The sequence below is a fragment of the Glandiceps talaboti genome, chromosome 4, assembly GCF_964340395.1.
Source record: "Glandiceps talaboti chromosome 4, keGlaTala1.1, whole genome shotgun sequence".
In the NCBI taxonomy this organism is placed as follows: Eukaryota; Metazoa; Hemichordata; class Enteropneusta; family Spengelidae; genus Glandiceps; species Glandiceps talaboti.
The window spans coordinates 5,576,636-5,593,829 of NC_135552.1; the positions used below are offsets into that span (position 1 = coordinate 5,576,636).

The 17,194-nt window shown below is 34.7% G+C and overlaps 2 protein-coding genes across 8 annotated transcripts in view; one reads left to right on the top strand and one right to left on the bottom strand.

The window, feature by feature from the left end:
• LOC144433654 (CCR4-NOT transcription complex subunit 4-like) overlaps nt 1–3,796 on the bottom strand; it is a 23,941-nt gene extending 20,145 nt beyond the window's left edge. For 5 of the 6 annotated variants that reach the window (XM_078122004.1, XM_078122003.1, XM_078122005.1 and 2 more), the window contains exons 1-3: nt 3,721–3,796; nt 2,692–2,853; nt 794–862 (exon numbers count right to left, since the gene is read on the bottom strand). In XM_078122004.1, the coding sequence (XP_077978130.1) occupies nt 794–862; nt 2,692–2,727 (105 nt within the window). In that variant the 5' untranslated portion in view covers nt 2,728–2,853; nt 3,721–3,796. Of the gene's footprint in view, nt 1–793; nt 863–2,691; nt 2,854–3,337; nt 3,360–3,720 lie in introns of those variants that run through there. The other variant, XM_078122001.1, reaches the window with a different exon arrangement.
• On the top strand, nt 3,197–13,439 carry LOC144433656 (sodium channel modifier 1-like). Of its 2 annotated transcripts, none has more exons than XM_078122006.1 (7): nt 3,197–3,472; nt 7,105–7,175; nt 8,837–8,925; nt 10,032–10,129; nt 10,723–10,853; nt 11,715–12,323; nt 12,916–13,439. In XM_078122006.1, the coding sequence occupies exons 1-7, from the start codon at nt 3,392–3,394 to the stop codon at nt 13,010–13,012; spliced, it is 1,176 nt and encodes a 391-aa protein (XP_077978132.1). In that variant the 5' UTR covers nt 3,197–3,391; the 3' UTR covers nt 13,013–13,439. The 2 variants fall into 2 exon arrangements, with proteins under 2 accessions (XP_077978132.1, XP_077978133.1); XM_078122007.1 differs by lacking the exon at nt 3,197–3,472 and adding an exon at nt 3,852–3,980.
• The last annotated feature ends 3,755 nt before the right edge of the window (nt 13,440–17,194 follow it).

Consider the following 17,194-nt stretch of genomic DNA (forward strand, 5'->3'; position numbering starts at 1 on the left):
GAATAGCTTTCTGCTTGCTTCAGTTTAGCCCATATGGAATAACAATCACAGTTGAATGTCAAACTGGTGACATACAACGCCTAAATGCTATCACAATGTTGTCATTTTTCATGCAAGTGTAATAATAATAAACAGCATTTAAATCATTTCACTTAAATATTCTCAAATTCATGACATCAGACCGTTGACAATGGAACCTGTTACAAACAACAAATGAATTAGATAAATAACACTTGGAAGTACAGAGACAAGTATTACATTTCATGGTTTGATAAAAGACAGTTTTATGGCCTCTTCACATGTACATGAATTGGCAGGGGAACTTCAAATTCATTTTTTGAACATGAAAAATTATGTAAAGAGGCCAACTGCTCTTAGCAAATGATGGACTGGAATACATGTACTTGTCTCTCTGTATTTCCAACATGTTGTGCCAACATGAGTTATTAATTCAATGTGGTTATAATGCAATTTATTTGTTTACTTTCCCTGTTTGTAACAGGTTCCATTCATCAACAGTCTGATGTCTACAGTTGTAATTTAACAAAATTAATGAAATATTATTAAGGTATGACCATTTATGATAATTTAGAACCATATAACTGTGTACATGTCTGTCATGTTTAGCTAATATACATGACCTGTATAATTATTTGTTAATTTTCTTCATTAACAACATCATTCTCCATTTCATTATCTCGGATACCTTGCTGCAGTTTTCAAGTATAATTCAAATATCCCCTTCTACTTCATCAAACTAATACATTTGGGGAAATCAACAGGATGTACATACCTGGTAGCCACAGGTACATGGGTAGAAATTGACATCATCCATTTCCAAGGGCTCCATACACAGGGGACACTTCAAAAAACAAAACAATAACCAATGAATTATGAATGAGTATATCAGAGATCAATTTAGTTACAGCCCCGGTAGTGAGTAAATGAAGATATTAAAACTGAACATGTAATTACACTATTGCCGGACAAAAACATGGAGGCATAATAAATACAGCACCTGTTATCAATATTTATACAGTCACATACAATACTGGTGATGTGTAGACTTCAAAATCAATTAAAAACATTTGTGGTGCATTACATGGAAAATATATACAAAGTAAGACTAAGAAGGCTATCTATCAGGGTTCCCAATACAATTGTTACCAAATTTTAAATTGAAAGGAAAAGTATTCAAATTTATCTCAACCCCCCCCCCCCCACCACACACACACACACACACATATACATATTACACTATTTCAAAACAATGTAACATACACAAGAAATATGAACAAAAATGTCATAATTCCTGAGCTTAATTACATTTATGTTACTAACTTCAAGGATACATTTAAACATGTAGGCATTCCACGGCTGATCAACTCTGATAAACAAAACCTTTGAACACCCATCAAAATCTGTTTATGCAAGAGTTCAAGGTATATTTCAAGGTTTTCGCGCTGTTTAACAAGTATCGACAATGGTAAGTATACATTTGTACAAGTATGCTCAACACATACTAAATCAAAATAGGGAGCTTTCTATAGAGTGGTGTCACCATTACACCCACTACTGTCATAACATATGATTGAAATAAATACCAGCAAAAATATATTGTTTATGGATCATGTACTATCAAAGTTTATCCTGTGACCTCAATTGCTGGCTGGGACACACATGCATACTAGTAAGTTATGCCAACAATCGTGTTAGTAAACACTTCTGTTGTACTTTTATAAAGAGGAGAATGGCAAAGCTTTAACTGTAGAATTGAAAACTAAAACAATTGTGCATCGAAGTTGAAAAATCTCAGGTCAATGACCACTGCTTTATAATCAGATATGATAACAACATGGGTACATGTAGAAGTGTGAAAGCTGCACTCCTGACAGTGACTCATGCTTCCCATACACATTATGTTTGTTTTTTTTCTCTGATGAGGTAATAATAGATTGATCACAGTTGTCTTCCTCCTACAGAAGTCTAGGTATGTCCCATAAATTACTATATACATGTAGTTGTTTTATATTTTACAACTGAGCAAAGGAAGTGATCTGGTCTATTACTAGCAATACATATGTGTCACACCTAACAGTGGGCATACATGTACATAATAATATTCACTGGTAAAAATAACAGTAATATAATGAATTCAAATACTGTTATTTCATTCTTAATTTCATATTTTTATTCTACGCACAATTGTGAAATCTTTCCACATAATATTAATAGCTAACACACATTTATGCCTATGTCATCATTCAATGGGATACTTTCTTTTCCTGGGAGTGACTTTTTGTTGTTATAAATACAATGATGGCTCTTTTAAATCTTAACAAACACTTCCAAGACTAATGGACACTTGCTACAAAATTGCACCTGAGAAACTGATGAACAACTGAGCAAACTGTACAGAGTCTATGTTTCTATTTTGCTATGCCAAACCCGCCTTTGGAAATGAAGTTTCAAGATAGAGATGATAAAATTATTACATGCAGGTGTTCATGGTTACATGTTGTAGTTATTGCTAGTTCTGGTACAACAACATGTGAAAATGAATCTCCAGTTGACATGCACAATTGACATGTTTCTGAGAATTCGATAGCACAAAATATACCAATGAAAAGAAAGTACTACACTATACATGTATAATACAATAACAACACAATAAGAAAGAATGTCACCTACTTCCATTGGGTCTTCATGGTTGTTGTTATTTGCCATTGTCTTTGAGTTACAGCTTTTTTCAACAGATGAAAAGTCACAGCAGATGTTCTTGATGTGTTATTTATGATGAATTATCTCGTCTTCAGATTGTTCTATTACTTAGAATTTATGCTGTGTTTCTGTCTGGCATAGGAATGAATGACATCATTCATAATAGTAACATTTGACTTTTTCAGAACATAAAACATGACAGAATAATATTTGACCCTCACATTAGCAGAAATAAAGCTCGCTAAAATTAAAAAAAAATAATCTATAATTTTTAACGTATTTAGCCAACAGTACTAATGAATAAAACTATAAATACATAAAATGAATTCATAATAAGTAATATTCGTCACTCAAGGAAATCAAGACCATTGCATGGCACCATTTTAAACGCACAATGAAAACATCTACACCGGACGCTCAATTATTTTGGGTCAATAATATAGAAAACGTCATCAGACACATTTGTGTGTCACAAATCTAATACTGTACGAGGCACTGGACATAATATGGTGAAAATATTTCCCAAGTATGTTGAAGACATAGATAAAACATGGCTGACACGTATCGGCTTAGGGGCAGGCAGATGTAACTGACAGAGGACTGCTGTTGTACACACCCTAAGGTTCGATCGGGATGTTTCCGACCTGGGGATCCTACAAAAATAGCATAAATGGACGTCAATACGCTACGTTTTCTTTCCTTATGTGACTGGACGAAATTCTCGGCCTTGTGTGGATTCGTAGCTAAGAAGGTACTATATCACAAAGCTCAAACAACATAATCTGACTACACTGTCTATATATATTAATCGTCCGACACAGTTTTTCGGACCGAGTAATTTTAGTTGTCCCGTCTGCTGTTACTAACGACTCAAATTGTCAAATTTTTGACAATTTTTATAACTTGAATAATCAGAAGGCTTATTTTGGGTCCATCGATGCTTTAAAGATCAGAAATTAGGAGAAAATTGGTAAGATTTGACGATATATTCCGCCTTACCTCCGTGGTTCTCCTTTTTCTATAGAGTACAGTGAGAAATTACCAAATGACGTAATTGCGCATGTCTCTGCGCACATCGCCCGGATGTTCGTCATGCCAAACCGCAATGAACATAGGGAAAAAAGAAAAATGTCTGCCCCCATGGAATTTTAAACTCGTCCCAAATATTGTCAATATTTTGTTGTCCTCAGAAGCGGTTCGTTACCGGAATGTCTTTCAAGCGAGAAGGAGACGACTATAGTCTACTGAATGTTATAAAAGTTAGTACATGATTGCAATTTTCAAAGCTACCGTCCGTTCTCATTTTGACAAACATCTCGTGATCCTTGTCACGTAGTCAAACACCATGTTTACATATTTACGTACATTTCACGTGTTTCCGCATGAACTCAGTTTTCGTAGGAACACAAACGTGCTAAACAATCGAATTACTTTCAATGTCTCACACAGTTAAATTTCAACTTTTTTTCACGGCATCTGTCAAAACTGTTGGTGTTTGAAGTACATTTTGTACTTCAGAAAACCCGAAAAACAAACCATGTCACAGTCCGTCAACTTCAAGTTCATAAGTTGACATAACAAAAACACCAACTTTTCTTTTGTTTTGCTACACAGACAGTGTGATGATGTAGATCATAGAACAGGGATTTGATGGTTCTGAATAGATATACAAAAGAAAGACATTCTATACATTCCGTGTGTCATTGTCTTGTGTCTAGTATTAACACAATCATTTATCCATATTAGTTATCATCACCCACTTCGTGTGATTTCTATCTAGTTTATAGTTACTTTATTTTAAAGTTTGGAAACATTCAGATATCAGACATAGCACGAGTAACTTATCTGTCTTTCTATCCATCTACCGTTACCATAGTCCCTCCTATGCCGTTACTTACCATCTAGTAGTAGTAGTAGTAGTAGTAGTAGTAGTAGTAGTAGTAGTAGTCCTGCTTACAGATGGTGCACAAGTCTATATTACTGACTTGAGAAATAGGAGGGACAATTGTCAGAATCGAGTCCCGGATTACTCCGTATGCAAGCAGGACTATAGTAGTAGTAGAGTAGTTTATTATAGCTTGGAGGAATTATACTGACTCAGTATAATTCCTCCAAGATTATAGTGACATGAGCATGACAAATCTAAAAAAAAAAAAAAAGTTACAGTACAAAACCTCCCAGCTAAATTGGCTTATATGTCACCTTAGCAGTGAATACAACTTAAACTAGAGCATTGACCCTCCACTTGAGGGTCTATGAACAGAGTGAGAAGCTTATTAACATTAGTGTGGATGACCAGGCTCTGGTTTGAGAGTGAAGGTATAAATCATAATGATACTGTATAGGAACTAGACTAATTATCATAGTCTACAATGTACCTACTCTCTAGTGTAACAGTTTTCAGTGCCCCCTGGAACTAGTGCCCCCACTTGACACTATGTACTATCTAGTTCCTAGTGTCCCCCCTGGTTTCTAGTGCCCCCCCCCCCCCCACACACACACACATACCATACCACAGGGAACAGGATGAATAGTTAATTATGTTCTTGCCGGATTCTAATATTATTTTCGTGTTTTCTCTATGTTTCAAATAAAGTTATAAAATATTGCCATCATAACTATTGTTTCCTCTCACTGTTTTTTCAGATTTTCTGTCTTATCTGAGTTTACCAACTTTGCATGATTAATTAGTAGATTGCTAATCCGAGAACAAACTCACAGGCTATTTGCCCAATTAACACATTAGTCAGTGAGTGTAAACATCTACTGATTCATACATGCCTTACAAAATACATGTAATCACAGACAAGTAATGTGCTCAAGATGACTGTTTCCTTGCTAATTTTGGGGCAATTTTGTTATTAATTAATCCAAAGTGGGTATATTGTGTCATGGTTTAGTCATCCTATAATCTGTTTGTTGTTTTCTATGAACAGTATCTACTCTTTTACACAGACAAGAAAAAGTCAAGTGTCTTTTAGTAGCTAGTACTATTTCATATGGAATCAAGCAATATAATAAAAAGACATGAGGTGGTTCAACCTAATTTTATTGTCCTTGCATGATGTGAGATACTGTTGAAGTCAAAACCACTTTGTATAATCTTGGAGTAATTATACTGTCAGTATAATTACTCCAAGGTATAATCATGGATGTATTAGGCCGGGGAGACCCCTAAATACATCTATGAGAAACCATGGACCTATTATCTCAATAATAGATCCTTGGTATAATGTACCTGTATTCTTAACATTTGCATAACAAAAGACTCAACCATGGTGACCATATGCGGATAGAACAAAAGCTGGTACATTTCCTATTGTTTGGCAAAGTAATACATGCATATTGTTTAAAACCATAGACCATTTTGTTTCATGTTGTCTGTGAGATGAGATTGTTGGATATAATCACTTGTATTGTAATTTGAAAGAGTTTGAAAAAAGGCAAAAACTAGAAGGAGGTACTAGGAACTTTCTGGTACACTAGGAACTAGTTTCTAGTGCCCAGGGAGGCACTAAATGTGGGGGACATGAGCTCATAGTTCTTATTAGTGCCCCCCCCCTCCCCTCCCCAGGCACTAAGTAGGGGGGACACTAGGAACTATCACACTAGCCATATTATGATTGGAATTTGAAAACTTACCAATACAATTGGTTTACACCTTCAAAACAATATTACTATTCCTGATTTTCGAAAATTTGACATTCATAAAATTTTCAAAATAAAGGCACTGGAAAGTGTTACCTTACATGTATGTGTACAGTAAATGTATCAGCCATGTACACAAATTCAAGTTGATATCATGAATCACACTATATGACAGACAATTACCAATTGATTATATGTTCATCAGTTGTAAAGGAAGTGATTCATCTGTGTAAAGCGAATATGTGAACTTGAAGAACCACAGATTCTGGAGTGTCAGCTCCAAGTTTTACATGTACATTTGTATATAGGAGGACTCTACCTGTAAGAGAACTTGTATTATATATCCTTGTGAACTCGTCTCAAGTTCATTATATTCCATGTTTCAACATAAGCCATTTGTGATGTTAAAGCTCAGTGTATAAGGGCCACAGAACATGTTTATAATAATATAATAATAAACAAAATGCTACATACTTGTAGTTTGCCACTGTTATACATCATTCATGCTGTTGTTTAACATCAGAATTCAAATTGCAGTCATCACAATATGTCAATATGAGATTTTTTCAATATCAAACGAGAGAAATCAAAAAAATGTTCGTGATATCATATGCAGAAATTATAATTGCAAAATATTACATTGACACATTCCAAGAAATATTGGCGGAGTTCTCTGACACACATTGACACCGAACTCTTACTAATGTCACTTGATCTATTTCTACTCTTTTACAGAAGAGACGTGTAGCTGAATTATTGGCTAATGACATTCCTGATGATGAAGCTATCCTCATGGCAAATGGAAGGTAACTTGTAGTAGTGAGTGTGTCCCTATAATGAAAGGTGGGGGGGGGGGGGTGTCAAAATGACAACAATGGAGTTCCTGACCACAGGCCACTCGAACTTGGTTAGTTATGTTTACGAAAACAAATGAATAAATTAACAGACAGACAGACAGACAAAAAAATAGTAAATGCAACAAGCATCAACAACAGAGTACTTACAAATCAGTACTAACAACAAGAATTACTACATGTATGTAAAATGGTCACAATTGTATATATTGGCAATAATTTCATGACTTCAAAATATACTATTCGCATTTGGTACAATGGCAGGGATCAGTCACATCCCCTGTTATGTGGGGTATTGTACAATTGTGACCATTTCGCATACATGCTGTTGTTGATAATGACTTGTAATTACTTGATGCTTGATTGATGCTTGTCAGTATTTATGTATTTTTAGTTTGCTTGTTTTTGTTTATTTTTGTTTGTTTATTTGATTATTTTTTTGTTTTCGTAAACATAATGATAATAATAATAATGATAATAATAAAATAGACTTATAGAGTGCCTAATCTCTGCAAGCAGAGCTTGAGGCGCAGAATGGAAAATTACTCTCTGGTAAGAGGGAGTATGGATTCACAGACACTGGATACTCAGCAATTGAAAAATGCTGAGACTAATGTATAAAGAGATAGATCTTGAAAGAACGGCGGAAGGATGTAAGAGACTTTGAATGATGGAGATCAAAAGGAAGATGGTTCCATAAAGTAGGGTTGTAACATAACTGACTAAACCCAAATACCATGTTTTTGTAACTAATTTTGATTACCTAGATACTGAAGGCTCTCACTTCCACCAGTCCTAAGAGTCTGAACTAATACCGTATCAAAATTGTCATGCTCACAGCAATGAAACATGATGTATCTCAGGAAGTCATTTCCAAGATGGCGGCACACAGAAGGGGGCCATGCTAAATGATTGTCACTTCCACAATCTTGAAGTGATAATCATATTGTTAATACTTCTGAAGTCACTTGTTTCCTTGGATAAAACAACATAGTCTGGTATTATGCATTAGCAATGCAAACAGAGAAAAAGCTCAGTCCTAGGATTTAGAAACTAGTTCCCAGTGTACCTGTTAGTTCCTAGTACCTCCTCCTAGATTTTGCCCCAGCTTTCAAACTACTTCAAATTACAGCGATAATATCCAACAATCTCATCTCACAGATAACATGAAACTGGTGTCAAGGTTTTTTTAAAGACAACAGACTTTCAAATCATTCCATTCTCCTATGACTACAGAAGTTTCTTACATCTTCAAAGACATCAGCCATTGCGTTTCTTAATTTAAGGGAAGTGTTTTGAAAATAAATGCAAGGCAGATCAGGTGATGTGAATTGACTCTGATCTTCTGGTTCAATTTCAAATTCAACAATTTCCTGCATTATTAGACACTTTGTAGTATTTATTTGTTGCCACCAATTTCTTTTCAATCATGTCTCCATTCAGTCACATAGAAGTAAAGTATTTGAGGGGAGGGGGGGGGGGGACCCGAGTCTTCTATGAAGGCTTGTTCATTCCTACATACCCTATAGTCTTTATTGTAGCATAAGGGTGTATTTCCTTTTTATCCCCTCTTAGTTCAACGTGTCATGTCTCAGTCTTTTTATTATGTCCAGGTATGCTTGTACTGTATGTTATCACAGACCCGTCTTTGATACAGTAGATATGTTGTCACTTCACAGGAAAGGAAAGAAACACAAAGCAAGTAAGTTATGTATTATTGCTACAGTTGTATTTGTGTACAGTCATGCAATCGTACATAGTTTTATAATTATATATTATTCTCCAGTAATATTCTTTGTTTAACAAAGGAAAATATAAGTGACATTAGGGGCCTTGTCAGAATGAGTTGCTAGATTTGCAAGGACAAAATCCTTAGGTCACGAGTAATTTCAGGCAAATGAAGAAAAATATTTGGGAATAGTTTAATTATACCTCCTCAAGATTATGAAAAATTGAGGAAAAATAATGGCGATTTGGAACATTGAGACATATTTTGAGCACTGCAGAACTAGTGATGTTGGCATGAGTTGTCATGATGTAGAATGACTATGGTATATAGTTCATATTTTCTGTTCAAAGACTTGGCTTTTACATGGCATGACATAGATTTAAATGTGAAATCTACTAATGTATAAACTAATATAAATTGTGGTCTACTTTATACAGGTTTCAGTTCATTAATGACCTTTAGCAGAAAAAGTTAATTTATCACATCATAAATTTCCCAATTGCTTTATTCACCTTCTCCATCCATTAATTTAGTTACCTACGTGGTTGCCATTGTCGACAGAAGGGTCACATGAGGGTGCCCCATTGTTAGAGGGAAATGAATGTGAAACATTTCACCATGCTAATAGCATAGCAATGCAAAGAGCAGTCAGTGTAATGGGTGTTCAATAATTTCACTAGTTCCTAAATTGAAGAAGCAGGATTTCTTCCAACTTTTCTGTGAACTGTATTCATTCATGCTAGGTTCATTCATACTACATTCCTGATAAAGTGTCTAGTCTGTCTGCCTATCTGTTGGTGACTTAAAGTCAAAAACCACTGGCAAGATTATTTTGATATTTGGTAGGGATGTTGATTCTAGTCTCTAGTTAGGATATTGTACATACATGTATCTGTAGAAAGGGTGATTTCAAAGCATATATTAATGAACACATACTGACCAATTCTAGCCCACACCTCCATCTGAAAGTGTTCTTCCAGGTAGCACCCCTAGTGACCAGACTAATCAAATCATTTGTCTTTCTGTTAATTAGAATATGACAAGTCCTTAAATCAATTTTTTCGTCTCCTGTTTTGCAGATCTTGAAAGACACCACAGGAAACAAAAAGAAATAGCAAACTTAAAATTGAAGAGAGCTCATGAACAGTATCTTAAACAGATGGAAGGGAAAGAAAAGGTAAGTAGAAGTTTTTAACACAACATCTAAATGCTGCATTTTTATGAAATCAAACACATGATCAGGGTTTAAAAGATTTCTAAATCATTTCTCCTAGATAGTGTAATTTTACATGACTAGTATAAAGAATTCTTCCTGATCACTATTTTTATAGCTTTAATTACTCAACTTAAAGAAAATGCTATAAACAAGAATTTTCAAAAAATCTTTTCACTTTGAAATTAGATCTCTTCAAAATAAAGTGCACACACCAGTGATTTTGTTAATAGTAGACTTACTGAGGTTTCCATGACATTATAACAGGGTACCCAAACAAATAGAGTTATAATAGATGCTGTGGGAAACACTGCCATATTTACCCCTATCCCCCTATCTGTTACCAGGGTTCCCAAACCTTGGCTAAAAAACACTGACACACACATGTACACACATAAAATGTACAGCGGGTTTATATTTATATTCAAATTATTCATTGCTAAATTATGTATATGACTAAAAAAAAGGGTAGGTATTACAAGTTAGAACAAGAATTACACATACTTACCAGTATATAAGAATTTTGAATATATATAAATTCTATATTTATCTAACAGGATGATGACAAACAAAAAGAACGAAATGTACCAAAGCTCTTGGCAGAAACACACAAGATTGCCCACCATGCATTGCTAAAATCTGCACCTTATAACAGTTGTGTTAAAAAAGGAAGAAATGAACAAACCAGGTAAGTGTTTTCATATGAAATGCTTTCAAGTTATGCTATTGTAATAATCCCGTCAATTCAATCAATTTTTTAAACCGACCACCACCACAGAATCTTAGAAATGTAATTTATTTTTCTAATCTTTGAATTTCAACTACAACAAAATACATGTATTTCTTTTTCTTTTTTTATTTCGACCACCACATTATAACCATCGATAGGGTGAGCTTTATTTTTACGAATCCTAAATAAAAATGAAGAAACTTAAAAAACAATTGGTGAAGAAGAAAACTGATTAGAAGGTTTGACTCACTCATGTCTTGCAATATGACTAGCAAAATTGCAAATTAATTTTCATAAATCAAGCAATTTGACCATGAACAAATTGTAATTCATGATTAAAATTTGACTGAATTAATGGTGTTGTTACAGTAGTTAAATTAATGATTTATAATGAAGGATATAATAACCAGACCAGGGAACTGACAGTCAATTAACCTTACAATCAAAGACCTGGATATAGGAGTACTAAAACTGTTTTCTTAACTTAATGAATTGCCCATTTGCGATAAATAAAGTTATTGAATTGAATTGAATTGCAATTGTTAACACTATAACTAACAACCTAACTCTATTTTATCATTCATTTTGCTTCATTTTCCATGTACATGTACAAAATACCAAGATTTGGGTTAATGGTATCACACACTGACACCCAGATCATAAGGCTTGCCCATTTCTCAAATCTTAATTTATGCAAGGTGAACAACTTCCGAGGAATGCTTCTCCTTTACCAGGCATAATATAGAAATTAACGACATGAGAAATGTGATAATGGCACCATATATACCTCTTAAATATAATGTGTCATTTTTCTTGCAGTGAAACATCAGGAACAACTGGAGCATTCTTCCGAGCTCACAAACCTACCCAATCCAAGCAGACTCATGAAACTGACACTTCAGACATTGTACCAGGGGCATATGTACCTAAAAGACTTAGAAATGCTTCAAAACAAAGAAATGAATCAAAACAAGCAAATAATGCACAGAGGACGGGTTATATTTCAGGTGAACTTGACAGTAAAACATCTATTACAAACACAGAAAGAACTGAGGGAGAGTTGAAAAGCAGCAGTAGAGAGACTGTTTCTATGTTGTCAACAATACCAACAGACATTTTGTTTGCTCCACCACCGCCACCACCTCCGGAGTTAAAAGGAATGGAGTCAACAGTTTCATATCCGTCTAAATCAACTCTCATATCAACTGATTTACAGTCATCTGGTAGTTGTGTGTTACCATCATCATCATCATCATCATCATCATCATCAGTTGGAGCATCAGAATCAACACCAAGAAAAGAAGCAACATCAACTGAGAGTCATTGCATACAACAAGATGAGGGAGACAAGAAAACAAATAAGATAAAGACAGATTATGACAGGGAGAAAAGGAAAGCTGAGGCTGAATATTACATCAAAATGAAAAGGTACCACATGATTCATATACTAATATGTATAGTTATTAGTTCAGCTGTAAGTTGGGTGGAGGTTATGTTTTCATCCATGCTTGTCTGTCTGTCTGTCTGTCTGTCTGTCTGTCTGTCTGTCTGTTTATTTGTCCAATCTGACAAACAATAAGTACAGATTGAAAAGGAAGAAAGCCTGCCTATGAGACATCAGTGAATTGATTGGATTTTTGAATGATGATTGTGGCTTCAACAGAGAGATTTAGTTAAAGGGGAATACTACTGCAGGAAATAAAGGTTTAATCTAAAACTTTAGGTTCTTAGGATTCATTTTATGATTTAACATCTAATAATTTTCACTCATCATCAGTTGCCAAGAAACACCAAGTTGAAACTCTATTTCATCTGTATCCTCTCACATTGTTTACTAATTGTATTGTATTGAAATTTAATGAAGAAAAGGACAGAATTTGCCACAAATTGCTCAATTCATATATGATATTTATCTTTCATTGTATTTACACTGGGATTTCACCATATTCTTTGTGATATTTGTATATAAAATAATGTGAGGTATAACATGATTTTTTTCTGTTTCAAATTTCTCCTGTAGTTCTGGTTGGATTATGGACCATAGAAGTGGAAAGTGGGTTAAAGATGACTATGCAGAGTTTGATTCAGATGAAGATGAACCACCTCTGTTTCCATAGTGATGTCTTAAGATCATTATTTCAATGCAAGTTTAACAGCATAAAAAATAAAACAATCGGGCAAATAGGTTTTGGAATATATATTTAGTCACAGAAGATATCTGTCCAGCCTCTATGGGTTGAGTGTGAAAGCATTCCTTGTCAGAGATATGCACATGATGCAACAGGAAGGAAGATTCCAACACAAATCTTGCTTTGCAAGTGGTATATTTATTTTTTCATTTCCATCAGTTCAACATTCCACATTGAAGGAAAATGACCTCAGGTTGAAAAGGTAGTTTGCTAAATGATGTGTGTGAAATTCCCAAAGTTTGTTAGTTGTCGATGAAAACCACCAATGAAATGTCCCAAAACATATTATAGGATCTGTGATGTTGTTTGATTGGTTTATGGAATACACCAATAGAATGCATTAATACTAGTTACATAATGTATCATGTTTTCAGCTGAAAACCAATCAAATAATGGAAACTATTGATGTGATGTGTCATGTTTTAGGATTGGTTGATTTAAACTACCAATGAAATACCCTAAAACTAATCACATGATATATATTTCTTGATTGGTTGGATGAGAACTACCAATGATATGCATTGTAAGTAGTCATGTGATATATATATATATATTTATATATATATGTATATATGTAGATGTAATCTTTGATTGTCCAATATCATTGAACATTTCTTTATTTCTAAAAAAAATGTATATAACGGTAAACATAAAATAAGATATTAGAAGTACAGTGGTTAGACTTCATTATTTTCCAAGTCTGGTAAAATAAAGACGATTCCAAGATACATAATGTCATTAGTCACTTTGACAGCTAGCCAAATTGTTTGAACTTGACCACAATATATCAACTACTAGTGTCTTTGTAATCATATACTGTAGTCGTTAGAGCTCTCTCCAAGGTTTATAGTGCAATCTTTTTGGCCTTGTATATTTTTACTAGAATGAATGGTTCATCATTGTGTACTTTCCATTAATCACTCATTTAGCCAAGGTTGGCCGTATGTTTCTTCTAGCTGGCAAAATAAAAACACAAATTTAAATTGACGCCATCTACGGAGGTTAGAAGAAACCACAACGTCACTGAGTGTATACAATGGCAAATACCACACGTGTTATTCAAAGATTCTCCTGACTTTAATTGTCATTTCTAAGTTATTCAGAATGTTAAAATATTGATTATGAAATGAATGTTATTGTATCTTCAAGTTCAACATGTACGTAAACATTAATACATACACTTTCTTACCGATCTACTATTTTCATGGTGTTCCAGTGAGAAACATTAACATAGAATTAAGTACGAGGGCCCTAGTTATCATGATTGCCACAACAACAATGGATATATTTCGGTCTACCCACAAACAAGTCTTTTTTGCCAGTGGTGTACGTTATATTGGTGACGGTGATTTACCTTTCTTCCCCCCCCTCTCTCTCTCTCTCTCTCTCTCTCTCTCTCTCTCTCTCTCTCTCTCTCTCTCTCTCTCTCTCTCTCTCTCTCTCTCTCTCTCTCTCTCTCTCTCTCTCTCTCTCTCTCTCTCTCTCTCTCGCGCATGTATCTCACAAGCATGTCTATCTTTATCAGTTGGTTGGTACATGGTCTGCCTGTCTTTTCTGTGTCTCTATCTTTCTCTCTCCATCTCTAGTCTATCTATCTATCTTGCTGTGTGTGTGTGTGTTACGACACATGCCTCCTGATGATGGATAGCCAGGGGTGTGGCAGGGCTGAAATCTGGGGGGGGGGGGTGGTGCAATGTATTCACATCATCATATGTGTCTGATGAGTTGGCTCTTTCTTTACGTCTTTGCATAATAGCATTCAATTCAGCAGATCCATTGAGTGACTCCGGATCCTGAAGTGGTCAAATAATTATAGTAAACAATCTAACCCTCAACCCCCCTACTCGTTTGCGTTCTTTCATTTGTTCACCCTGTGATAAAGGCGCTGTTTTATGAATTCTAGTTTAATTAAAGTTTGCCTCATAATGAACTTGACAAAATTGTGATATAGTTGTAAAACCCAAAACACTAAAAATAAAGGATTCGAGATATTAAGGCCACGTTTTAGTGTGGTTTTTAGCACAACTGAACTTGTTCAGTAGTGCTATAGGGATCGCCCGGCGTCTGTCTGTCTGTGTGTGTGGATGTGTGTGTGTGTGTGTGTGTGTAAACAACTTAAAGTCAAAAACCGCTGAACCGATTGCCACGATATTTGGTGGGTCCATTACTTTGGGTGTCTAGTTGGGAAATTGTTCAAATCAAAATGATCACATCACAGGTGTGTGATTTGGGTCAAAAAATGTGATTTTTGGTCAAAAAACTTAAACTCAGAAACTACTGGGCAGATCGGTGCGAAATTTGGTGGGAACATTCTTAAGGGGGTGTAAAGTAAGATTTGTTCATGACGGGATGATTCCATCAGTGATATGCAAATTAGGGCTAAAAATGTGTCTTTTTGGTTAAAAATCTATAATTCTAAAACTACTGAGCAGATTGGGCTGAAATTTAATGGGAATGTATCTAGGGATGTATGGACGAAGAAATATTAAGCATACCATGATTCCATGAGTGATATGCAAATTAGGTGTAAAAATGTTCATTTTTGGTCAAAAACTTATATCTCAAAAAGTACTTGGTCAATTAGTCTGAAACTTGGCGAGATGTTTCTGAAACTGTTATTCTGCAGATTTTCTTAATAACATTTTGACAAAATTGGCCCTAGCGACCATGACCACGCCCTTTAGCAACAACCAAATGGCAGTATATTTTGGTCAAATAACAACATCATCTGGTAAGCAAGTGAGTAAACATTCAAAAAATGTATGCAAATACCCTAGCAACCATGACCACGCCCATAGCAACAGCCAAACGGTGGTGTATTTCACAAAGATAACAACAGGGTTTAATAGATAATTGAATAAACATCCAAAAAATGTATGTAAATTTGCATAGCAACAAGACCACGCCCATAACAACAGCCAAATAATCACGTATATTGCAAAGATAACAACAGGAATAGAAAGACAGATGAATAAACATTCAAAAAATGTATGCAAATACCCTAGTAACCATGACCACGCCCATAGCAACAGCCAAACGGTGGTGTATTTCACAAAGGTAACAACAGGGTTTAATAGACAATTGAATAAACATTCAAAAAATGTATGTAAATTTTCCTAGCAACAAGACCACGCCCATAGCAACAGCCAAATGATCACGTATATTGCAAAGACAATATCAGGAATTCATACACAAGTGAACAAAAACATACACAAATGTATGCAAATATATCTAACAACATGACCACGCCCATAGCAACAGCCAAATGATAGCATTTATCGTAAAGATAGCAACATGGTTGGATAGGCAACTGGATAATTATTCAGCAAATAAACACCTATTGTTAGCATAGACTAGCATATGGATAAACATTTTTAAAAACTACAGTTGTGCTACAACGCCATTGGCGGTATTTTTATTTGAACGTGCTCCTTTCAATGAGTTTGCATCAAGGATAAACTCCTCAATTATACAAACTTACACTCCCCTCACATCGATTTACGGCAGTAATAAAGATTTATGTCAACGTAAACTGTGAAAATAATCGAACAAATCAATACAAAACAATGGATATATAATAATTAGATATACGGCATTTGTTTGCTTCTTTAGTAGACGCATCAATGTGTTATAATAATTGTTGAAATAATCGTTATTCAAAATATCATAAAGAATAGAGAACTTAACGGAAACACAAGTCTGGGTGACTGGGAGATTTATCTGAAATGAAAAAGAAACGGGAATGGATGATTCGAGGCCAGATTTAGCCACAGAGTGTGAGATTTAGCGAAGATGAGAAAGTTGTTTTTATAGGCTTTTCATAAGCGATATTTCTTTTGGCACACTTTGAAAACATGCACCTTTTACTAATAAAAAAGAAGACAGTTTATGGATATGGTTGCAAATTAAATAAAGGTTTTCCCTCTTCCAATCCTGCTATGAAAGTAAATAATGTCCGTGTTGCCAAATTAATAAACAGACTGAGTTTCATGTTGCAAAAAGAAAAGATGGCTTGTAGCCGTACATACGAAGCAAAAGTTGGAAAATTCTGATGTTTATTTCATTATCCATTGCATTGTAATAAGGCCTAACAAATTTGTTTGGTTCCAG